Raw genomic sequence first — 25,008 nt, 5'->3', positions numbered from 1 at the left:
CAACTTCCAAAGTAAATTATGGAACCTTCTGGGTCTCTGGGTCAGGATGTAGTTGTCTGGATTTAGTGGGGAGGAAAGAACTGGTGAGAGAGTAGGGTTTGTCCTCATGGTGTTGCTTAGTTTTTGTTTTGTTTTACTATCAACTACTAACTTCATATCTCCTTTGTCTTGAGTGGGCCTTTATCCTCATGCATAGAGATCAAGATTTCCCATGTTGATGAGCTTTCATCAAGCAGCCAGATTTCCAGGCTAACCCACAAAAGTAAGCCCAGTCTAACTCCTCCAATTGATCTATATTAAACCACAACCTCTGAACTTTGGTTTCTTCCCATCTGTAAAATTGGGGTAGTACTTATTCCAAAGGATTAATGCACAGTTTTTATAGTTCTCCAAATATTTATTTACTCTGGCTTGTTATATTTGCATCTTTGTTTATTGTCTGATCTGCTCTATTGAATATAAGCTTTATGAGGTCAGGAGCTTTGTTTTGCTACGTCCTCATTTCCTAGAACAATGTCAGACACCAAGTAAGTACTCAAATATTTGTTGAAGCTATTCATTTATTCACCCAAGATGAGCGTATTTTATTGGTTAAGGCTGTGTGGTGAGGCAGAGTTGAGTAAGCTGATTCCTGACTTGAAGAAGGTCTCTTCAAGTAGAAATGATAGACATGGCTAAAACAAATAGATGAGATTTGATAAGTAGAATTGGAGCTGCCTTCACGTTCTAGCATCTTGTCTAATAGAGACAGGCCTTTTCATGAGGTAGAATCTGCAACTGACCTGGAATAGACCTTTCATTATAACCCATGCCTTTCTCTTATGTCTCTTAGCAGGGAGCAAACCTTTCCTTACTGGAGAGGGAAAGAGAGGAAGCAGAAAAAGGGAGTTTCCTCCTTTTCACTTGGGATCTCAGCCAGGCAGCCACAGGCAAAACTTTGAAAAGGCCTAAATTTGTCCTGAGTGTACTTCCCTGATCCTAGTCCCACACCCCCCCCCCCCATTCCTTAAATCCCTAGGCCTCCTTCCCAAGATTCCAAAATGATAAAATAACTACTTCCCCTGCAGGCAGTTCAAAGGCTTTTTGCTTGGAAAAAGCTGGCCCTGGGCTAGTTGCTAGGTGGAAAGTAAAGCAAAGCAAATCCATTCAGACACTGTAGGGCTGAATTGCTTCTTGAGGCATCTTTTCATGTAAAAGGAAAGGGGCATCTTGAAGAATGGGCATCCTAACAGCAAACCCCTAACCAATTCTCAGAACTTGTGCCTGAGAAGGAAGCCTTTCTTTCTTAATTTCTCCAAAGAGGCTGAGTTGGAGTGGCTGCTGAATTTTGTTCATAGGCCCTGTGTTAAGGGCAAGCTTGGACTCACCGTCCTGCCTCGGGGCCTGGGCTCCATACCTGGGAGTAGACAGTCTTCTACCTTGTAACAAGCTGAACTTGGAGTTGGAGTAAATCACCTAGTTGAGTGATAGGTGTCTCCCAGCTGAGCCCTTGGGGAGATTCTCCAGTGGGGCAGGACACCAGGTCCCCAGAGGCCTCGTGGGTTGGACTCCTTTGCCCCAGTTCATAGTGAGGGGGCAGCTCCTGCGAGACAGGAAGTGGGGAGTGTAGGGGTGGAGGGAGGACAGAAAGAACCCTCTTTCCTCCTTGGGTCCAGCTCTGGGAATGGCCGCTTCGAGTTCTGTTTCTTCTTTTAAGCCTTCCTTCGTCGTTCCATCTTCTCTTTGCAGGAACTACTCCTATCCTTGGTCTCTGTCCCTCTGTCTCTGGCTCTGGCATCTGTCTGGGCTCCTAGCCTCCCTCCCCCCTCCTCTCCCCTCCCCCGCGCTGTCATTCACCCCGCTCCTCTCCGCGCACAGCCAATGGAGAGACCGGGCCGAAACGGCGAGGCTCTCTCGCTCAGGGCTTTTTCGCCCGGTGATTGATGTCCCAGAGTCAACAGCAAGCCAGCAGCAGGAGAGGGGAAGGAGAAGCCAAAGAGCGAAAGAATACTGCACCCCTTCTCTCCTTCCCCTCCCCCCTACTTTAGCCCTTCTGCGCACTTAGCCTCCAAGTCTCCAGCGCAGCCAGGAGCCGCTGTAGCCTCGGCGCCTCTGCTCGATTACCCCCAGTAGTCAATCGCGGAAAGGCGCCACCGCCCGGGCCCCCCCCCCCACGGGGGTCCGGGGCCCCCGGCCAGCATGGAGCATCTGGGTCCACACCACCTCCACCCCGGCCACGCGGAGCCCATCAGCTTCGGCATCGATCAGATCCTCAACAGCCCGGACCAAGGCGGCTGCATGGGGCCCGCCTCGCGCCTCCAGGACGGAGAATACGGCCTTGGCTGTTTGGTCGGCGGCGCCTACGCTTACGGTGGCGGAGGTTCGGCGGCCGGGGCGGGGGCCGGGAGCGCGGGAGCCTATAGCGCCGGCGGCCCCGGCGGCCCCGGCGGCCCGGCGGGCGGCGGCGGCGCCTGCAGTATGGGCCCACTGGCCGGCTCCTACAACGTGAACATGGCCTTGGCGGGCGGCCCGGGTCCCGGTGGTGGCGGAGGCGGCGGGGGCGGCGGCGGCGGCGGGGGTGCGCTGAGCGCAGCGGGGGTGATCCGAGTGCCCGCGCACAGGCCGCTAGCAGGAGCGGTGGCCCACCCCCAGCCCCTGGCCACCGGCTTGCCCACAGTGCCCTCGGTACCTGCCGTGCCGGGCGTCAACAACCTTACCGGCCTCACCTTTCCCTGGATGGAGAGTAACCGCAGATACACAAAGGACAGGTTCACAGGTGAGTCCGGCCCGCGCGCGCCGCGCCTGGCCGCGGCTCGGGCTCTGTCCTACCCCTCTCCCGCTTGGTGCCCCCCCTCCCCCAGCCCCTTCGGAGAGCCAGGTCGCCCAGCGCACCTCCGTGCTTCCTTCAAGTTCAGCCGCCCGGCTGGTTGTGTGCTCCTAGAATAGCCGTGTTCAGAGAGTTCTGGGTTCCTCCGGTTTCTCCTCCCGGACCCCTATTCAGAGAAGCAACCCTTAGTCTCCTCTAGGGACCTCAAGCCCAGTCAGGACGAGGGAAGAGGGCTGTAGATTCGGGGCTACCTTCCGTGGATATGTGAGGCTTTGATTGGTTCTCAGAGAAGCATTGCGATGTGAGCAAAATGTTTCTTTTTCTTTTTCTTCTATCCCATCTGCCGTTTTCTTTTTGAGGCGGAGATGCTCAGAATTGGATACAAGAACAGGCTTTCAGACACACACTTTGATGCCCCAACTCTGATGCCCATAGTCGTACCAGGCCGAGCAACAGCTCAGGTAGAGAAAGAGAGCGTGGAGGTCCCTCTTCCCGGACTCTTGGCTTCCTCTGTGCCGGTAGCAGCGCCGGGCTGAGCCACCTGGGACAGCTTACTCTTTATTCAGTCTCAGCTCAGAGTCCTCCTCTCAGACACAGCCCCGGTTCCCTGGAGTGAATTATGTACCATCCTGGCGGACAACCAATGGATGGGTGGTTGGGACAACTGGGGGATGTTGGTGCACTCAGAGGCGGCCAGCTGAGTCCCACTCCGGCCACAGCTTCTGCTCCCCCCACACACTCAGCTTCAACCCAGGCACAGATCTCTCCCCCACCCCATCTCACATCCCACTCCACTCGTTCATTAAATCTGAGACCCCCATACACTCGGCCTTCCAGGCCCCCACACCTGACTGGGTAACTGCTGCTAACTGAGCTGGGTTTGAGGCTGTGCCTCAGAGGTGAGGCAGTCACAGACCCTTTCTGGCTGGGCTTGGTCTCCCACAGCAAGACTTCAGGTTTAACTTCCAAACTGTGTGTGTGTGTGTGTGTGTGTGTGTGTGTGTGTGTGTGTGTGTGTGTGTGTGCAATGGGAGGAAAAGCTTAGGACTAGACCCTCAGGTCCTCTGCTCCAGTTCTAGGCAGCATGGGCAGAGAGCTTTTGCCTGGAGACTCTGATTGTGCCTGGAGGCTCTGGGACCATACTGAAATGAGGCTGGAGCTCAGCAGAGGCAGAACAGCTGCTCAAGGTGGGCTTCCTGAAAAGGCCCTCTCACCTCAACCTAAGTCCTCTCAGGCCTGAGGAGGCAAGGTCTGGTGCCTAGATCTTACTCTTCTGCCTAGGCCACACCACTCCTGAAATGCTCTGCCATATAAATAACTACACACACATACACACACACTCCAGGTGCCTGGGGGCAGTGCATGTGTGTATACATATGTATATATACATTGCCTATATGCTCATATCTGTGTATATATATCTATATCTATATATCTAAAAGGTACCTACACAGGGCCTACTCCAGAGCTACAGCCAACCCTTAGTCCTGTGTTGGGTCTGAAATAGGTTCTAAGGGAATGTAAGTGTGTAGCCATCTTTTGCCCTGTGTGCTGTGTGCTTGTGTTTGTCTAGGTGTGCCTATCTGCCTGTCTGGATAGTCAGATCTCTAAGTTTATATAGTCTGTGTGGGGCTGTGATAGAGGCTCAGGTCAGGATCCACTCACAGGCCTTGATTACCCCCCAGCCTCCCATTGTTGAGCCTCCCCTCCGAGCCTAGGGCCCCCTTTCACTGCCCCCTGAATGTGGAGAGCTCTGGCAGCAAGGAGGCAGTTGGAAAGCCCGGGGCTAGTGAGACCTCCGTCGTGATGGCTATAGTGGCGGCTGGGGTGGCGTCGGCCTGGCGGGCGGGCAGGGCTCTTCCTGCTGCGGGCTTGGAACTGAGGGCGGGAGGGATCACAGCCTTGCTTTTAGGGGTGCAGCCACTGCACTCTTGATTCGCGGGTAGTTGGGCCTGGGACGCCTCCTGACGCTCTGCCGCTTGCCTCTGCCGTCTGTCTGTCTCCCGCTCCAGTGGCCCTCTCACCCTTCACTGTAACACGCCGTATAGGTCACCCCTATCAGAATCGGACGCCCCCCAAGAAGAAGAAGCCACGCACGTCCTTCACGCGCCTGCAGATCTGTGAGCTGGAGAAGCGCTTCCACCGCCAGAAGTACTTGGCCTCCGCGGAGCGCGCTGCCCTAGCCAAGGCGCTCAAAATGACCGACGCGCAGGTCAAGACGTGGTTCCAGAACCGGCGGACCAAGTGGAGGTGAGCCCCGGGCCTGCTCGCTCCCGTCTCGGGTCGCTCTCCGCCCGCCCCCAACTCTGATCGGGCTCACACAACTCCCTCCGCTGGCTGCTTTCTCATGGGCTGGGAGGAGCGGGGTTCTGCAAGGTTTTCGGGGCAACTAAAGGCGGTCAAAGCCAGAGTGCTGTTCGGTGGGGCTGGAGAGCCGGCTTTTTCCGGGTTCGTGGAACAGCACGGTTGTGTGTAGTGCGCCCGTGTAGAGGCGGCTGATCTGCGACGATTGGCAAAACAGGCGTGTTAGGACAATCTATACAATCTGGAGTCCGGGGCTCACTCACTGAATATTTAAGGGCTTTCCGTGTAAACTCCCGTTTACTGGGGCGAACTCCCTCTGCCCCGACAACTGCAGACACGGAATGGCCCGCGCTTTGTTTCTGCGTTCCAGCCGGACTCCTGGCAGACGGTGCCCCAGCCCGAGGCCCGGGGCTGGCCCTACCCACTGCTTCTTCCCCAGGCGCCCGGCTTCTGCACCGCGGTCCCCCACCCTGCAAGGGCAAAAATCAATCCGCGCCGGCTGTGGCGAGGTTTCTTGGGTCCCACTGAAAGGGGGATCAATTAGGAGCAGATGGGTGTGCGTGAGAGAGATGTTTTCCCTTCTCTTGATCCACACCCACAACTACACTTACTACCCACTCATTTACATTTTTTTCACATATATATACTTCAGCCTCTCTAGTTTTCGTTTTCTTCTCCTTTCCTGTCCTCCCAAACATGAAGGATCGATCTCACACACTCCTTCCAGGCGGCCTTATTCTCTGGACAAACTAGCATCTTTTCCAGGTACCCCCTCTCGCACCCCTGCGTGCTCTCTTGTGTGTGGCCCGAACTCTGGGTGCCACACAGAAGCAGCCGGGTGTTTGTCCTCCGCCCAGGCCCAGGCCCCGGGTGGGGGAAGCACTAAAGTCTGGACAAAGTCAGAGGCGCCGAGCAGGGCGGGCCTGGGGCGGGAGGAAGGAATTGGAGTTTCCTCTTTTTCTGAATGAAGGCAAGGAATCTGCCTGGGATTCCGCCTTGGGGGCCACAAAGGAAACCCGCCTGTGATTCTACCGCCCCCTCCCCAACATTCCTGCTGCTGGGGAAGGGGTGGGGAACGCAATGGCTTCAGCCCCCTGAAAAATAACTAGGAAAAGAGCGCAGACTGGCTAGGAGGGGTCGCTGGTGTTTTCAAAGCTGACTATGGGTTGCAGCCTAGGGGAGGGGAGGAACCCCAGCCCCACCTCCACCTCTAGCGAGTGTGGGCCTCCGGGAAAGGCAGAAGCTGGCAAAGAGAAACCGAAACACAAAGGGGCAGGACAAAGATTCCCCTTCCAGGAGAAGGGGAGGGGGGAGGGAGAAAAACAGGTAGATTGAAGAAGTCTTATGCACAGTAAAAGATAGGAATGGATGATTTCAACCACCATTTTCGTTTCAAATGCTTTCCCTTAATTAAGAGAGAAGGGAGGTGGGAGGTAGAGAAAAGGAAAATGGACTGAAGTTAGAGAACCTTCAGGGGCAGCTTGAAATGCCCAGCACCGAGGGAAGATGAGAGGTAGAGACACACGAGTAAGGGCGGGCGGGCGGGTGAGCAGGCCGGCGGCAGCCGCTGCAAGAGGCCCTCGCAGGATTCTCGCGGCTTCATCGATCGCCTACAAATTGCTTCTGGAGGCCCCGGGGACTCCCATTAGGTCTGTCCACCTTAGAGACAGACGTTTGATCTCAATTGACAGGGTGGATGGGAGGCATTAAATGGAATAAGTGAGTCATCGCCTCCCAAGACCGCCTTAGAGGAAGCTGGTGGGTTTGGAGGGAGCCCCGCTGGGGGCCCAGGCTTGGCTCTGGAGAGCTGAGGCCTGGGGAGAGATTCCCAAAGAGAATGGCGATACGTATCTGCTGAGCCTGGCTTCTGGGTCCTTGGCTTGGGGCCGCGCGTCTATCTGATTTCCCTCGTGGCTGAGGAGAGCCTGAGCCCCCAGTGGAGCTACTGGGTGGGGGCAGCGGAGGCCAGGTCGTTTGGGCCTGGTCAGTTTCTCCCACTGTCCCTCTGGGATACTTACTTCACCTTTGAGGTCTCCCTGTCCAAATCAGGTTCCCCAAGAGGAGGGAATGAGTTAAAGGGTCCTTGCCAGACCTGAGGCTGCCGAAAGCAGCCCGTGTTTGTGCGTGGAGCCCATTGGGAGCCGTGGAGCCCATCGGGAGCCGGGTGCCGGGTCGGTGTCCTGGCGGGTAACAGCTTGTTCCCGGTGCAGGCGACAGACCGCGGAGGAGCGTGAGGCTGAGAGGCAGCAGGCGAATCGCATCCTCCTCCAGCTACAGCAGGAGGCCTTCCAGAAGAGCCTGGCACAGCCGCTGCCCGCGGACCCACTGTGCGTACACAACTCGTCACTCTTTGCCCTGCAGAATCTGCAGCCGTGGTCCGATGACTCCACCAAGATCACCAGCGTCACGTCGGTGGCATCGGCCTGCGAGTGAGCTGACCCGCGTCATCCTGCAGGACCCCAGGCCCAGTGAGGGGCTACTGAGGCCTGGAAGCCAGGCCTCTCCCCTCCTCTCCCAGCAGCCTCGAGCTGAGGCCTCCAGGGGAATGGGAACATCGCACCCCCTCATGCTGCCCCCCACGCTCTTATGGACATTGTCCTGTCTTCCGTGGAAAAGAAGAAAAGAGCGCTGGGGATCGGGGTACTTGACCCCTTCCCAGAAGCCTGTGCAATGCCACATTCACCGGAACTGTTCAGAGTCCTCTCAGTTTCCTCTACTTCATTTTATTTTTATTTTAATGCTGGACCCAGAGAGAGACCAGGGAGGTGGGTGAGGGTGTGTGTGGAAGAGGTTCTGGAATGCCCCGTGATGCCATCTAAACTTCTGGGAAACTCCTCTCCATCCTGCTCTCCTTGTATACATGGACACCCCTAAGACCACACAGAGGTGATGGTACTGTCCCTTCTGACCGTCCCCTGGGTATGAACAGGGACCTAATCACAGAATGCCATGCACCTCAGCATTTAAACACAGGCCAAGGGCAACCTAGACTCATTCTGAACAGCATGGCCTGCCCCCTATCCACAAAGGCCAAGGCCACACTGTGACACACCATCCCACACTTAACAGCCTCACTGGGCCTGCTAGGCTCACACCACGCACCCCAGCCACATCCAGGTATACACAGCCAGGTTCCCACACAAACTCAACCCATGTCTTCAAATCCTGTTTGTAGGGAGAGTTTAAGTTATGCACTTATAAGGTGTTTTCTGTGTAACCATTTTATAAAGTGCTTGTGTAATTTATGTGGAAAAAAATAAAACTCTCCAGATCTGGAGTCAGGGATGCCTGCTCCTCACTGACCCCACCATCTTGCCAGTACTTGGGTTTGTTGTAAATTGGAGTTTCAGGAGCAGCCTTGGTTACCTGAACTGGAGGGACAGATAGGTAGGCAGGGAAAAAATGAAGACAGGCAGAGCTGTGGAAAGGCAGGATCTCCTGCGATTGTTAGTATTTGAAAGCTTGTGGATGGATGTCTTTGGCTATGAGAGTTACCTCTGTGTGTGTGTTTATGGTGGTGTGAATAATGAAGACATTACTGATGGTGAATGCTTGTAATGATATTTAAATGTGTACTTATGTTTGCAGTTCTTGCTTATGATTGTTTCTGCTCAAATTGCAAGTCAAAAGTATCATTGGGCACTGGTGGCTCAGGATTCACATCTATAATCCTAGCTACTCAGGAGGCTGTGATCTGAGGATCTTGGCTTGAAGCTAGCCCAGGCAAAAAAGTCTGTGAAAACCTTATCTCCAATTAACCATTAAAAAAAAAAAAAAAAAGCTGGAAGTGGAGGTGTGGCTTAAGTGGTTCTAGCCTTGGGAACAAAAGCTCAGGGACAGTGCCCAGGCATTTAGTTCAAGCCCCAGGACCAGCACCAGAAAAAAAGAAATGTGTGTGTGTGCTTGCAGCAGGGTGTGCATGTGTGTATAAAACCATGCATAAATGTGAGTGCCTTTGGGAGGAAATTGTGTTATTACCCTTTTGTGATTTTATAGAAATTGTGTTAATGTTTATGAGAGTAGATATTAGTTTCTCTGTTATATGTACAGATGTGATTGCATATCATCTTTAACTGTATGTGAGATGTGGGCTTGGGAATGTGGCTTAGTGGTAGAGTGCTTGCCTAGCATGCATAAAGCCCTGGGTTCAATTCCTCAGCACCACATGAACAGAAAAAGCTGGAAGTGGTGCTGTGGCTCAAGTGGTAGAGTGCTATCCTTGAGCAAAAAGAAGCCAGGGACAGTGCTCAGGCCCTGAGTCCAAGCCCCAGAACTGGCAAAATAATAATAACAATAATGATAATAATAATTGTATGTGAGATGTAGTCACATGAGCCATGTGTTTTAACCATAATGTCTTACTTGTAACGAACGGTATGTAATTGGGAGAGTGAATGTGGTAGGGCGCATGGCTCATTATGGGAGAATGCCCCTTTGTTAAGTGTGTGTGGTTGTGAGTTGATGTACACAAGCACTGATGGCAGACAGTAGTTTGGGAATCTAAGGTGGTCCCTCACATTGTGAAGGACCAGCCTCTTCTAGGAATTCTGGGACTCTACTCCTCCCAGTAAGCTTCACAGACTTAGGTCTACATAACTAAGAATTAGAGCCAGAATTGTCTCTGGTGTTCTAAGTGGCACTGTGAGGCTCTCACCATCATCTCATCTTAGTGTACACAAAATATACAAAAGTGACTTCTTGGAGGAGTCCCCATACTACTTTGATCAGAGGCACAGTACACATTCTCTAGAACATTCAGTCCTGATCTACCTGACCAACGGTAGACAAACTATCTGGGTCTGCTTTTCTGGAAGAATCTGGGTGATGGTGCATCTGGGGAACTCGCTAGACCAGGGAATAGTGAAAGTAGGGGAATAGGAACTTTCGTTTTTGGGGGATAGGAGAGTGAGCTTCACAGCTACTGAGTAGAAACGTGTGGTGTGGGGTCTGTGCAGGCTTACAGAGCTGTTTTTTGGGGGGGGGGCTCTAAAACCATTAAAGCCACCACAGATAGCCACAGAGGGCTGTAATAGAGGCATAAAGCATAGCAGCACGGGACAATCTGGCGAGGTGAAGCAAGGATTTGTTCATTCACCCTCACATTTTTGGGTCTCTTGGAGCTGAACAAAAGAGGGTTCTGAACCCAAAAGATTTGGAGGAGGGCTTTCCCCATCAGCCAGAGTGTTCAAGACCAGCTGGACAAGCTGTGTTAAACTTGGGGAGAGGGTTTGACAATAGTGTGGAGTCTCACATTCACCAGAATAAGTCGCCAGCATTAAGAAGAGCAAAAGCAGGAAATGGCCCCGTAGAACCGCAGGATCCTTTCACCTGGGCCAAATCGCGCTGCCCCTTCGTTCTAGGAGGGGCTGGAGGAGCCCAGACCTCCTGGTGAGTGTGGTTTTCTTACTCAGTCTCTGTGTGTCCCCCCGCCCCCCCCCCCAGTTTCCCAGGGGTAACAGACTAGTGGGGTACACTGAGACCACCTCAGGAGTGTCTGGAGGAACAGGGATATTTTCTGATTGTTGGATTAAGGAACTGGGCAGAGGAAGGGAGCCGCCGGGGCCCCAAACGCAACAGCCCCAAAGTGGATCCAATGCCCAGGCTCTTCCATTCCTCTCACAGAGACAAAGAAAGCAAAGTTGGGCACCTCCCCCCTCCCTCCCCTCCCGCCATGATCTACCACTCCTGTGATTTTTAATGTTAGGACAGCCTAACGCCCTCAACCCCGCCAGCTGGTAAACTCAGGCCTGGGGCCCTTCAATCCTACTTGTTCTCGGACCCTGCCCAGTTTGTCCGGTACTGAAGCAAAAGTGGGCATTCCTCGTGCAGAGTCCTCCTGGGGTCCAGATTCCCAGGGCGGGCGGCTTCCACTCGGTCACCGCCTGCCGGCGCCCGGAGCTCACCGACAACCGGGCCCGGGTCGTGCGCTCTTCCAGGGCGCCTCCGACCCTCCAAGGCCCTGAGCCAGGCTTCCCAGAGGTGTCAAACTCCCCGAGGCGTTGGAATCCTCGGCGCGGATGGTCTGTGCAAGACTCCTCGCTGTCCGCCGGGAATTCGTTGGGACGGAATCTCAGCGAATCCCGCTTCCGCCGAGCGCGGGAGCAGCGGAGAACAGCGAGGACGCCGGCGAAGCCCGCGAGGAGCGGCGGTGCGCACTCAGTGTGCAACCCGCGGAGGCCGTAGTGCCCGGCGCACCGAGTGGAAAGCTGGAAGATCCCGGCTGCTCACTAGAAATGGTTGGTCTCTGGTGAAAAAAGAGACAAGAAATAAATCACCCGAATAGTTGTGGGGCAGAAGGGCTGCGGAAGGAAAAGAAGAATGGACAAACCTGGCAGGGCAGAAAGGCTGTTGCCTTTCCTCATGGACCAACTTCGGGCCACCGGTGATCCCGGATCCCAAGCTTGCCTCCAGTTCAGCCCAGCCGTGGAGGCTGAGTGGATAGCAGCCCGTGGTTCCAGAACCTAGGTAGTAGGACTGGGGTCCCAGAGGCTCCCTTGCCGTGCCGTGGGTGGCAACCCGAGAATCTGACGCAACCTGTTAACTATAATAGAGGCTTTGTGTCACTGGATCTGTGTGCTTGGGGGCCGGATGGGCACTCCCACCCACTGACTGCCCCATGATGCCCCCAATCAGGTGGCTGGAATGGAGTTTGCCTTGGTCCCAGGATTCATAGGGGTGAGCCCCGTTTGTAAAGTGACTTGCAGGTGGTGACACGGACACGGCTAGTTGTAGGCCTGTGGAACAATTAAGCAGGTGCCTTCCTCTAGACTGTTTAGAGCTGGAGCAGCTGGGTCCCTGCAGCCATGCTGTGAACTGTTGCGAGATTGTAACCCCAAGTCTGTTCTGAACGGTCCTCAGCACAGACATTGCAGGACGTTTCTCCCTCAAGCTTTGTTTTTCCTAATCCCCTCACATCCACTTGTACCCTGATCTTACTCCCCATAGGACTCCCCCTTTCCCCAGTCCAGTTCCCTTCCAGAGCTTTTATGCAGCCCCTTGCCGCCTAGGTGCCCCGCTTCTCCATCAGTTAAGAGTTTTGAGTCCCACAGCCGGGCCAGGGCTCAGACAACTGGCAGGATCCTGGAACGACTTCATCCAGGGCCTCCTGGCCCTGATCGAGCCCTGGCCTGGTTGGCCCAGGGAGGCCCCTTTGGTACCGCCCACTTGCACCATCCTCTGGATTTGGGTCCAGGGGAATCCAATCGAAGCAGGCTGGAAGTGGGCTGGAGCCAGATCGGGTTTTCCAAAGAACCGGCGCAGACTGGGAAAATGGTGTCGGCTAGGGTTGGGGTAGGGTGGGGGATGGGTGGGCCAGGTGAGTACGGAGAGCCTCAGGAAAGCACGCGTGTTTGAGGGTGAGTACACACCCACACCCTCAGCCTGCCTTGCTCTGTACAACCTGCAGGTTGTGCAGTGTTACACAAGGGGAGCGACAGGTGTGTGGAGCCAGGTCTACACAACTTCACTGCGGGGCTCACGCCGGCCATTCCCCAGCCACTTCCAATGGGTGGTTTTCGCCTGGGCATCTTTCTCCTTGTCCCCCTCTTCTTCAGCCAGGACGGAGGAGGGTCCAACTCCACACCCTGGAGGGCCCGGGGGTGGAGACTTCCTCTATCCTGATTCCACTCCTCCAGCCTCCTTGGTGATTGGAATCTGTACACCCCAAACTGGGCTGAGGGTCCCCAGGCTGCCCTGAATTCAGGGGGAGGGTTCCAGAAAGGCGCAGAAGATCCAGCGGCCAGGAGAGGGGGGAGGGCTGGTGGAGAGAAGTGCCACCGCCACGTGCCTCCAAAGGAGAGGCTTTCACGGGAGCTGCCTCTGCCCCTCTGGTTTTCCGCCCTGGGGCCCCAGCGTCCAGGGGTCTTTTGGTGGCAGTATGATCCGAGGGCGGCGTTGGTGGCATAGCAGCTGCCCTGAAGCCGGAGCCAGACCTGGGCTTCGGCACCAAGACGCAGGACAAGTGAGTTCTGGGCGCCCTCTAGAGCCCACACGGGGAGAGGCGCCTTAACAGAGGCCGGGGAGACTGGATTGTACATGCACAGCCTTGGGAGCACAGGGACAGTCCTGAGAGTAAAATGATAACAGTACTAATAATTAACATTATTGAGCACTTGCTGTGTATTAGGAATAGTACCATTCACCACTCTATAAAAGTGCTACTAATGTGTGTGTGTGTGTGTGTGTGTGTGTGTGTGTGTGTGTGTACAGGTCCTGGAGCTTGAACTTGGAGCCTGGATGCTGTCCCTGAGCTCTACTGCTTAAGTCACAACTCCACTTATGGCTTTTTGATGATAAGTTGGAGATTAGAGTCTCATGGACTTTCCTGTCTGGGCTGGCTTTGAACCATGATTCCCAGATCTCAGCCTCCTGAGTAACTAGAATTACGGGTGTGAGCCATGAGCACCCACCTGGCTTGGCAGGTGGTATTTTTATCCCGATTTTATAGATGGAAAATTGAAAGTTGAGATAATGTGAAACAACCTTCCTCAGAGCATTCCACTGGGAAAATGAGGTGCCAGCATTGGGAGCAAGCATTCTAATGCTACAGCAGAGGACCTTTGAGAGGAAATGCAAAAGGTGAGCGGGGCTTGTGACTTAGGAAAGGATTAGAGGGACCCTACCAGCCTCCAATCACTCCTGTCAGCACCTGGTTTTGTGGATGGAGCTCTCAGCCCAGCCATGCTCTGGGAAGCTCACCTCCATTCCAATCCCCCCACCCCTTTCTCCAGCTTACAAGTCCACTCTAGGCGATAAGAGGCCACAACCTCCTCTCCCACTCCTAAGCAAGCCCACCCACCCTTGTTGGCCTTGTTGGCCTTGTTGGCCTGCCCAGCTAGCCTCTTTCTAGGAGCACCTGGAGTTAGAAGAGGGCTCTTATTTCCACCCATTGTCTTGCCTTCTCTGGGTCAGCTGCGATGTGAGGATCAAACTAGCAGAAAGCTAAAAATAGCCTCAAGTGAATCCTACTTTTTAGAGAAAGGACTGGAGGACTAGGAAGGAAAAATCTCTGCTTCCCTTCTCCATCTTCCAGGTGAAAAAAGTCTGTAGTTAGGGGTAGACTGCTATGGGCTACAGGTGGCAGAGTGACCTGGGTGGAATAAATGGTGAAGCCTGAAAGATCTGGAAGCTAACAGAGGCATGTGCATGTGTGTGCGTGCGTGCGTGCCAGTCTTGAGGTTTGAACTCAGGGCCTCGGTGCTGTCCCTGAGCTCAAGGCCACTTGAGCCACAGCTCAAGGTTTTTTGTGTGTTTAATTGTAGATAAGGATCTCATGGATTTTTCTGCCTGGCTGACTTTGAACCCTGATCCTCAGATTTCAGCCTCCTGAGTGGTTAGGATTACAGGCATGAGCCACCAGCAACCAACAAGTTTTTTTGTTTTGTTTTGTTTTTTCTTTCTTTCTTTCTTTTTTTTTTTTTTTTTTCCCAGTACTGGGCCTTGGACTCCAGGCCTGAGCACTGTCCCTGGCTTCCTTTTTGCTCAAGGCTAGCACTCTGCCACTGAGCCACAGCGCCACTTCTGGCCATTTTCTGTAAATGTGGTGCTGGGGAATTGAACCCAGGGCTTCATGTATATGAGGCAAGCACTCTTGCCACTAGGCCATATCCCCAGCCCAGTTTGTTTTTTTTTAAATGGTGATCTGTAAGGTTCAGTCAAAACATAACAGAAAAGAGAGCTAGGCTTTCCTTCCTTTCCTCCCTTCTCCAGGGTAGTGGAGAAGGTGGGTTTGAGGAGAGCTTCCTGGGAAGCTCTATTTTTTTTTTTTTTTTTTTTTTGGTGGTGGTGGTGTTCATGGGGTTTGAACTCAGGGCCTGGGCACTGTCTCTGAACTCTTTTGCTCAAGGCTAACCCTCTACCACTTTGAACCACAGCTCCACTTCTGTTTTTCTGATGATTAATTGAAGATAAAAGTCTCACGGACTTTCCTGCTTGGGCTAGCTTTGAACCATGATCCTCAGATCTCAGTCTCCTAAGTAGTTAGGATTACAGGCATGAGCCACCAGCACCTGGGCCTTGGGAAGCTTTTATATACAATATATTTTATTTGTACCCAAATGGCCCTTGCCAGTATCTTAAACCTTAATGTGTGCAAGAATCACCTGGATCTTGTTAAAAGGCAGGCTTTCATACATAAGATCTGGAGGGGAGCCTGAGAGTTCACATGTAGACCGAGCTTCCTAATGTTCTTGCTGTTGCCAGCATCCAGATTTGGAGCTACCACTCCAAGTCTGGATCTAATTCTGGGTCCTAAACTGGCCTGTCAAATATGGCCTGCAGTCTTGTTTTATTTGCTCAAGTCCCACCCTCCCACACTGACTTTAGTTAAAGGAATGAGAAAGAGAAACACATTGGATATACTCATTCCATACCACAGCCTTTACCACTCACTGTAAATAGCAATGCATCCTGCTGCCTTCCAGGTTACTTGCATGGCCCCTCTGATCCTGGTTTCCACTTCTGCACCTGCTGGTCTTCTAAAGCTCTTTCACTCCCAGGCAGCTGTTTAAGTGTCTTTGGATATCACACTATATGTTGAGCCTGGCTTCTTTGCTGTCTAACCTCAGGCAAGTTAATTAAGTTTTAGGAGCTTGCAATTTCCTTGCACATATTATAGGGCCAATCCTTCAGAGGATTACTGAGGGGATTAAGGAGATAACTCAGGTAAAAGTGCTTGGCACTTAGTGGTGCTCAAGGAATGGCACAGAATGCTCCAGGGTGGTGAGACCTGAGTTTTCCATACTTGGAACTCTATGGGGGTGAGAGGAGTGAATCCTACAAACCTCAGAGACTGGGCCCTCCCCAACTAATTTCCAAACCTTCCATTTCCAGATTCTTGTTTTCCTAGAAGGAAAACCAGTGGCTGTTTTCCTGGCAGAGGGCTTTGCTCTGCAAGGCTTCAAAAGTAGGCTACTATGCATTTAGGTAACCTGAGTCCAGTTGCTCTTTGGAACAGCAAGATTAGTCTCATTTTGTTCACAAGTGCCCCACTGTCCAGGCACTTAAATATCCACAGGGCAATGAGTGTGGCTAAGAGCTAGTATAGGCTCAGAGAGAATGGGGTGGGAAGGGGCTTTGGTAAAGAACTACCTAGATCTAGAGAAGCTCCTACCACTCCCATGAACACACACATACACACGTTCACATATGCATACAGGTACACACTGGAGTCTCTGTATCTCTCAGGCTGACTGAGGCATTCACTCATGGAGAAAGTCATGTTCCATGGCTACACATTTACCCCTTTTGTTCCCCCTATGAACCCTTGCTTTCAAAGGTCATGTGAAGAGTTTAGATATATGTACCTCCAATCCGAAGCAAGGTGAGCACATTTGTTCCACTTCCTGTTTCCTAGGAGCTCACAAGGTAATGTCTGAATGCACAAAGAACCAAAGGCAAGTCGCACAGGCTCATAGAAAAATGCTTGGGGGTTCATTCTTAAACCTTTCACTTGCTGTCAAGGGCAAACCTGCTCCCAAACAATCTCAGCTTACCCATGCCCAGCCCTGCCATGCCAGCTTACAGTGCTACCCTTGCACCTAGTTTATGAAAGCTACAGGCTTGATTTCCCACCATTTCTCATCTCAAGTCAAGAGTCCAGGTCAGCATGGGGCAGTGTGATTACTGCCCAAGGGTGAATTCTGCAGGGAGGTCACCAGGAGAAAGGGGGAGGTGAAGGTTTACTAGCATCACAGATTCCCCAAGTCACTGTTGTGTCCCCAATATTTCCATTGTCTGTGAGACAGTAGCCAGCCTAGATAGGAATGGAAAGTAGAGTTCTCTCTTCCTTGCCTAGAGAAAGTGGGAAACAGTGGTGGACCAACAGTGAGGTGTCTCAGTGAGAGGCGGGCTGAGGCAGATCTTCCAAAGGACTGGGGTTGTTGGATGTACAACTGAGCTGAACTACCAGTTTAGAGCAAGAGCTCCCCCCTACCCCAGTCTTCTACCCTGAGGTGTGTCCTAAGGCCCGTCCATACAGCAGTCCAACTTATTGTCAAGGGAACCACTGGCCTTCACTACCCAGCACAGGGGATCACAAAGCTCCATTGAGCTCCTCCTACCTACAAAGGGGCTAGCACAGAGGTCCCCCCCACCCTGTGGTGGAGACACCCTAGAGCTAGAGTGCAGGTGACCTTAATCCTGATGGCACCAGGCTTCCCTTGAGCTGATGATGAACTCAGGACAGATGATGAGGGGACAGTCCAAAAGAACCCAGCCTGGTTCTGGGGCCTGGAAGATACAAGGCACTCTGCCTTCTCACCACTTTCTAGAAATTGAAGCCAGGACCAAACCTTACCTGAGCTAGGCAAGTGCTTTACCACTGAAGTGGCGCCCCAGACATCCACCGACATAAGGAAGCACCCATGCCAGATTGAAATTCACTAGAGCTGCAAAAGGGGTGAGAAATGGCTTTTGTTTTAAAGCCTGTCCCCAATCAGGTGTCTGTGGCTCATGCCTGTAATCCCAGCTACTCAGGAAGATGAGATCTGAGATTCGGGGTTGAAAGCCAGCCTGGGAAGGAAAGTCTGTGAGACGCTTATCTCCAGTTAACTACCAAAAAGCTGGAAATGGCTCTGTGGCTCAACGTGGTAGACTACCAGCCTTGAGCTCAAAAGCGAGCGAGCGAGAGAGAGAGAAAGAGAGATAGAGAGAGAGAGAGAGAGAGAGAGAGAGAGAGAGAGAGAGAGAGAGAGGGAGAGAGAAAGAGAGAGAGCGCTCCCAGGATCTTGAGGCAGAGTACAAGTGGGATCTGGAGGGAAAGGATATCTTTCACTACCGTTCCCCAAACTATTCTTCTGGAAAGGTAGAGGGGCAGGGAGGCAGGAAAGAAAACAAGAGCCTCCCCCATCCCTAACAGGTGTGGTGTCCACTCTGCATGGTGGCCCTGAGGGTGGAGAATTCAGGCAAAGCTGACCCTTTCTCCAGGGCAGGGATCATGGGCACCTGGATCATGGGTTGCTATACTGCAAGAAATCTGGGCCCTCTGTCACCTGCTGGGCTGCAGGACAGGCAGCCACCCTGGCCGTCTCCAGGTAACAGGGACCTCACATGGTGTAGGATGTAATTTGTTTGTGGATTTCATCTTGAGAGTCAACATGCTACCTAGGGCTGCAGGGCCATTCCACCTTGTGGCTGGAGACTGTGCACAAAATGCCAGGGAGCCCTGACTTTTTTTTTCTGCTGGCCCCTGACCCTCCCAGCCCACTAAAATTGTGGAGAATGTGTGACACGGAACTGTGTGGAGGTCACCCTAGGGCTTTGAGGGTTGCACAGAGGAGTCCCAGGCCCTTCCAGGCTCAACTCTCCCAAGGAGCAAAACCCAGGTTTTGCTCCCAAGGGTTGAACAGAAAAGAGTCCAGCAATTGCGATTGCTCAGGGCGCTGAGCCAGCCACACACCATCACAACCCCTCAGCATTCAGCCTGAGGGCCAGGGGAAGGGGTGCAGGGTTCCAAGGCCAAGAACCTGGGCACAGAATCCCCCCCCCCCCGCCCCGCCGCCCGTAGCTCAAAGGGTCAAGGCAAGCCCCTCCCAAGCCTCCTCCTCTCTAGTTCTACTCTTGTCCTGAGCCCTGCAGGGCTCCTGGAAGACCTAAGGAAAGCAATCCCCTAACTACAGAGGTGACAGCCCCAGGGTCCCCAAAGGAATGTGCCAGCTTGACTTCCACCCCCTCATGGAGTTCTCTTAGTGGCCCAGCCCTTAGCATTGTTCTGTAAGGATCAGCAAAAAGTTTCAGGCAAGGAAAGTTGAAGCGCTGTTTGTTTCTATTGGAAGGAAAACACCCTTCATTGGCTCCTGGCTTCTAGTCTGCTCCCCCATGTTGTGCGACTACGTTGCAGACCTGCAGCCATCTCCTTCGTTCACAACAGCTGGAATCCTGGAGGAATTGCTATCTCAAGCTGGCTTGCTTGCCTGCTCTCTCTCTCTCTCTCTCTCTCTCTCTCTCTCTCTCTCTCTCTCTCTCTCTCTCTCTCTCTCTCTCTCTCTCTCTCTCCTTCCTGTCTGTCCTATGTTTTAGGAGGCTGGGTGGTGGTGGTAATGGAGAGTAAGGGAGTTGAGTTCTTCCTATCTCTGGACCACAAATGTGGCAACTGTCCATAGCTCAGTTATTCTGACAAACAGGTCTTAGGAGCAGAGTGACACAAGGGGATGGTGGGTAGCAAATTCCCATGGCCATACATGGTTTTCATCTGGATTTAGGTCCACTTGCTCAGGAATAAGCTGAGCAGTGCCTCAGGAAGGAGACAGACGGAGATCCAGAATGAGTTTTCATGTTTACCAGTTACTTTCAAACCTTTTATTTGGAAGGCTGGGTGATCAGTTTCATACAACAGAAATAGTCTCATGGTCTATGTCCATCCCCAAAGATTCTTCTCTATACTTTTCCTTCACCTTCTTGCCCCAAGTCCCTAGGCTACAGAGAGCAGACTACTACAGCTACGTTCACTTTAGTAAATCTGACTTGATCAAAGTATTTTTTAAAATTTAGTTTTATTGTCAAGGTGATGTACAGAGGGGTTACAGTTACATACATAAGGTAGTAAGTACATTTCTTGTCAATTTTTTACCCCCTCCCTAATTTATTCTCCTACTTTCCCTCCCATTTTTTAAGTTTTTAGAGAAGGATCCTTTCTAGGGACATAATAGCTGGACAGCCATGTGGCTTCTTTACTTGGTTTGTTGTTGTTAGTCATGGGGCAGGAACTCAGGGCCCGGACACTGTCCCTGAGCTTTTTCACTCAAGACTAGTGCTCTAGTACTTGGAGCCACAGTGCCACTTACAGTTTTCAGGTGATTAATTGGAGAAAAGAGTCTCACAGACTTTCCTGCCCAATCAAACAACAATCCTCAGATCTCAGCCTCCTGAGTAGCTAAGATTATATGTGTAAGCCATGGGCCTGTGGCCTTTAGAGCTTTTAAGACTTCTTTTGGTTATATTTTTCTCTGATCAGACCAGATTTATTAATATAGAAGCACTTATCAAAGATTGGGGAGTTGGTGTTTTAGTCTGAGAAGTTGGGAGTCCAGGGGTTTTGTTTTTCACTACTGAGAACTGAACCTATGACCTCACAACATAGAAAGCAAGCATTCTACTACTGAGATACACTCTTGCCCCTACAGAGCCCAGGTTTCTTCCAGTTAATCTGCTTTTTCAAATAGAACCATTTCCCATGGCTCACGTGAGAACAGTGACCTCAGAATCTTTTCTGGGTGTGTGTGCATGTTAAATTCAACCAACACTAAAGTTGTCACCCTTTCCTTGTAGAATAACTCCTATGTTCTTCAGATTTTGAGTCCTAAATGGTTTTGATCTTGAAGCCTTATCTCTCTAGATTTGTTTTTTCACTTGGCATTCTGGGACATATTTTTTTTAAATACATCATTAATATACCTGAAGCTAATGTTGGAGAAGAGGATGGAGCATAGGGTAAATGGCCCCCTCTTGCAAACAGCACCCTCCTGACATCATGAGACAAGAAAGGGACGAGGACGGAGAATTGCTGAAGCTTGGAAGGATGCTTGGTGGTAGCTGCGGGATGAGCTAGCCAATCTTCTCAATGTCCCTTTCATGCCTATATTCTCATTCCTGGGGTTCTTCCTCTTTTTTTTTCTTTTTGCCAGTCCTGGTACTTGAACTCAGGGCCTGAGCACTGTCCCTGGCTTCTTTTTGCTCAAGGCTAGCGCTCTGCCACTTGAGCCACAGTGCCACTTCTGGACATTTTCTATATATGTGGTGCTGAGGAATTGAACCCATGTATACGAGGCAAGCACTTTTGCCACTAGGCCACATTCCCAGCCCCCTCTACCTCTTCTTAATCAGTGTTCTAGTTTGATGAGACTGTGGTTAGTCGAACATAGTTGAAGAGCCATTAAGGTAAAAAATTAAGATTGCTGTTCATTGAGGCCAACCCTGATGCTACAAGAGATGATGTATATTCTCAGCAATGAGAGAAAAATCTAAGTATTAATTTGTTATTTTGAGTTGAGAATTTAGGCTCAAGTTTGTAAATCTTTTCTATAAGATGTCTTATAGTTAAACAACCGCAATCAAGTTTTCATCCCATATGGTCTCCCAAGGCTTTGCCCTGCTTCATTTAGGTAACCTTGAGCAATAATTTAATTACCTCATTTGTAGCATATGGAGTTGGCTACTGAATACCCACAGGGTTAAAAATTTCTGAGTCCCACTAGGCCTACATCCCAAATAAAGTCACATAAACATTCCTATTACCTCTTACTTTTCTGATCATCTTTTACCCACTATTACATTTGTCTACCATAATTCATATAGCATGTAGGATTCTTGGCAGCAAGCACAAAAATTAATATTGGCTGCCCTAAAGATAAAAGAGTAGAGGGAGCTTTTTGGAAAGATGTTGGGTAACCCAAAGAATGGAAATAACTGCCAAACAGCCAGTGTGCAGAATGAGGAGCAAAGCAGCAAGGCAGTCAAGGTCAAAGTGTAAGAATCTTCTAGCTTTTGGGCAGGGCTTGGCACATGCTAGAGCACCTGCCTAGTAAGTGCAAGGCCCTGAGTTTGACTGAGTTTAAAAACCCCTGGCCAGGAGTCACACTAGTTGGGTCTCTGCCACTGAGCACACAATGCCCCAGGTGCTGTGTCTCAATGCATTTGCTTCTGCTTTGAATACTTGTTCAGCTGTCAGTCCCTGTGTCTTTGAATCATTCGGGATGAATGCAACAATTGGCTGCATTTGGGTGCTGGATCCACAGGCTGCTGATGGGTAGGGAGAGGAGACTGGCTCCTTTGCTGCTGTGGTGAATGCAGTTGTGCCTCCCTCCAAGATATCCTCTGTGATAGGAAGGGCATTCACAGGACGGTATACACAGACTCCCAGCGCTGTTCACCAGGGTCAGGAACTATTGAGCTGTCCCCTCCTCATCCGGCCTGGAACCCAACAATAAAAACCTGACCTTCCTAGCCTCAGGCCTAGAGCCACGTTGCCGCCCAGACCTTCTTCACTCTTCCATCAGGCCACAGCAGTGCCAGCCAAATTCAGAGTGGCTGAACAGGAAAGTTCATAGGGGTCAGTCTTTGCCCAATTCCACCTAGGCATAGAAACATTTCTTTGTCAAATATATTTGCTTCTGAAAACCAAGACACTTTTCATAGGTGGCTACAATGAACACTAATTCTTGAACAATGTTTCATACCCAGCCCTCATCCTATAGTGCCCCAAATTTCGTGAAGGAGACATTTCTGTAAGGTGAGTAAAATCACATCACCTCATTCATTTCCCCACCTCCCCAGTTGTGAGGCTTGAACTCGGGGCCTAGGCATGGTCCTTGAGCTTTTTTGTTCAAGATTAGCGCTCTAGACTCCCCGCTGGCCGCAGCCCGACACGGCCCACCCTGCAGCCCCCTAGTCTCCCACGGCCGCCTCCCCCAGACACGGCACAGGGCCTCTCCTCACTATGGCAGCAGCACTTCATGCTCAGCAACAAAGCTGATGGTGAGGCTATCCTAGAAGGCCTCCAGTCCATTTTCCAGGAGCAAGGAATGGCAGAGTCGGTGCATACCTGGCAGGACCATGGCGATTTGGCAACCTACACAAACAAAAATGGCAGCTTTGCCAGCTTGAGAATTTATCCACATGGGACCTTCAGAGTTACGACAGCCATGCACAGGGCAAAGATGAAATTGACAGCCTTCTGAACAAAGTAGAAGAAAGAATGAAAGAATTGAGTCAGAACAGCTCTGGCCAGTGAAATGATTACCACCCATAGTTCGAGGGGGAGCCATTGACAGATACTGGCCCACGGCTGATGGGCGCCTGGTTGAGTATGATGTAGATGAAGTGGTGCACGATGAAGATTTCCCCTTATCAGAACATTAAAATTCTGCACTCAGGGCTGGGCATATGGCCTAGTGGCAAGAGAGCTTGCCTCGTATACATGAGGCCCAGGGTTCGATTCCCCAGCACCACATATACAGAAAACGGTCAGAAGTGGTGCTGTGGCTCAAGTGGCAGAGTGCTAGCCTTGGGCAAAAAGAAGCCAGGGACAGTGCTCAGGCCCTGAGTCCAAGGCCCAGGACTGGCCAAAAAAAAAAAATTCTGCACTCAAATCAGTTTGGAAATATTCTCATTCTTAGTGGGGATGTTAATTTGGCAGAGAGTGATTTTGCATATACCCAGGCCATCATGGGAAGTGGCAAAGAAGATTACACTGGCAAAGATGTACTGATTCTGGGAGGTGGAGATGGAGGCATATTATGTGAGACAGTCAAACTGAAACCAAAGATGGTCACTATGGTAGAGATTGACCAAATGGTGTTTGGAGGATGTAAGAAATTTATGTGAGAAACATGTGGTGACATCTTAGACAATCTTAAAGGAGACTGCTATCAGGTTCTCATACAGAACTGTATTCCAGTACTGAAGAGGTACGCCAAAGAAGGGAGAGAGTTTGATTATGTGATTAATGACAGTGGTTCTAATCTCCACATCTCCAGAAGAAAATTCCACATGGGAGTTTCTCAGACTGGTTCTTGACCTCTTGATGAGAGTACTGAAACAAGATGGGAAGTACTTTACACAGGGGAACTGTGTCAATTTGACTGAAGCCCTGTCACTCTATGAGGAACAGCTCAGGCGTCTGTATTGCCCTGTGGAGTTCTCCAAGGAGATTGTCTGTGTCCCTTCATACTTGGAATTGTGGGTATTTTACACTGTTTGGAAGAAAGCTAAACCTTGAAGATGAAGCTCCCTCATCAGCTGCGAACAGCCTTCCTGACCTCCACCTTCTGTATATGACATCCAAACGAGTCAGGCAAATCAATTGTGAATTCCTTCAAGTTCTCTCTTTTTAGTAATTTTTTTTTATTTTAAAAAGCCAATGAAAAATGTATATTTTGATGAACTAGGGCGTTTATTTTTTTGCAAGTCAGTTGAAGGACATTTAGACAGCAAGCAAAGACTACAATGTGCACTGACCCCCCTAGAATGTGATTTTTGTTACTTTTTATTTCTGTGTGGGTTTTTTTTTGTTGTTGTTGTTTTGGTTTGCTTTGGGAAGATTTTCAATTTGGATGTTTGGAGGAATGAACATCTTTGTTTTGTTCTGGAGGGAAGTTCTTTCCCACAAAATTGACTTAGGTATTAAATTTGGTGCTTACAAGAGAAAGAGTTCAAAATGAGTAGGAATGCTTCAATTAAAATTACAAAAGAGAAAAAAAAAAAAAGATAGCGCTCTACCACTCTGAGCTACAGTGTCACTTCTTTACTGCCCCAGCCAGCTTCGGATCTCAATCCTCAGATCTCAGCTTTCTGAGTAGCTATGATTATAGGCATGGGCCACCAGCACCCAGATAAATTATTATTATTATTTTTTTTTTTTTGGCCAGTCCTGGGCCTTGGACTCAGGGCCTGAGCACTGTCCCTGGCTTCCTTTTGCTCAAGGCTAGCACTCTGCCACCTGAGCCAAAGCGCCCCTTCTGGCCGTTTTCCATATACGTGGTGCTGGGGAATCGAACTGAGAGCTTCATGTGTTGGAGGCAAGCACTCTTGCCACTAGGCCATGTTCCCAGCCCCAGATAAATTATTTTTTAAATATGTCAATGCTATAAATCATGTAAATGCAAACAGTAAAACATGGTATGGAGCCAAAAGGGGGTATTACCCCCCCTTTCCATTTCACAGAAATACTAATCATTGATTTCAGGTGTTGATTTTAGTGTCTTTTGAAGACATTCAATGCAGGCATATATCCTTGATAGAGGTGCAGAGGGACCACACTCACTCTCCTGTGGCTTGTTGCATTTATTTGATGACCTGTCATGAATGTCTTTCTGTGTCAGCAAGGACAAAATCCTTTCTTTGGTCCCTGTCTCCCTCACTACCAAAGAGCGTGCATTTCCCAGTGTGCTTTGCATTCTCTCTTG

The 25,008-nt window shown here is 51.0% G+C and overlaps 1 protein-coding gene and 1 pseudogene across 1 annotated transcript; both read left to right on the top strand.

Annotated features, from left to right (window-relative positions):
- Positions 1-1,879: 1,879 nt before the first annotated feature.
- Tlx1 (T cell leukemia homeobox 1) lies at positions 1,880-7,623 on the top strand. Its single transcript, XM_048335193.1, has 3 exons — positions 1,880-2,755; positions 4,855-5,056; positions 7,321-7,623. The coding sequence occupies exons 1-3, from the start codon at positions 2,179-2,181 to the stop codon at positions 7,541-7,543; spliced, it is 1,002 nt and encodes a 333-aa protein (XP_048191150.1). The 5' UTR covers positions 1,880-2,178; the 3' UTR covers positions 7,544-7,623.
- A 3,504-nt stretch (positions 7,624-11,127) lies between these two features.
- LOC125343824 lies at positions 11,128-24,297 on the top strand (annotated as a pseudogene).
- Positions 24,298-25,008: the final 711 nt, after the last annotated feature.

The sequence above is a fragment of the Perognathus longimembris genome, chromosome 2 (genome assembly GCF_023159225.1).
Source record: "Perognathus longimembris pacificus isolate PPM17 chromosome 2, ASM2315922v1, whole genome shotgun sequence".
NCBI lineage: Eukaryota > Metazoa > Chordata > Mammalia > Rodentia > Heteromyidae > Perognathus > Perognathus longimembris.
The sequence above is the reverse complement of the archived record's forward strand: the minus strand, read 5'-3'. Positions and strand labels throughout refer to the sequence as shown.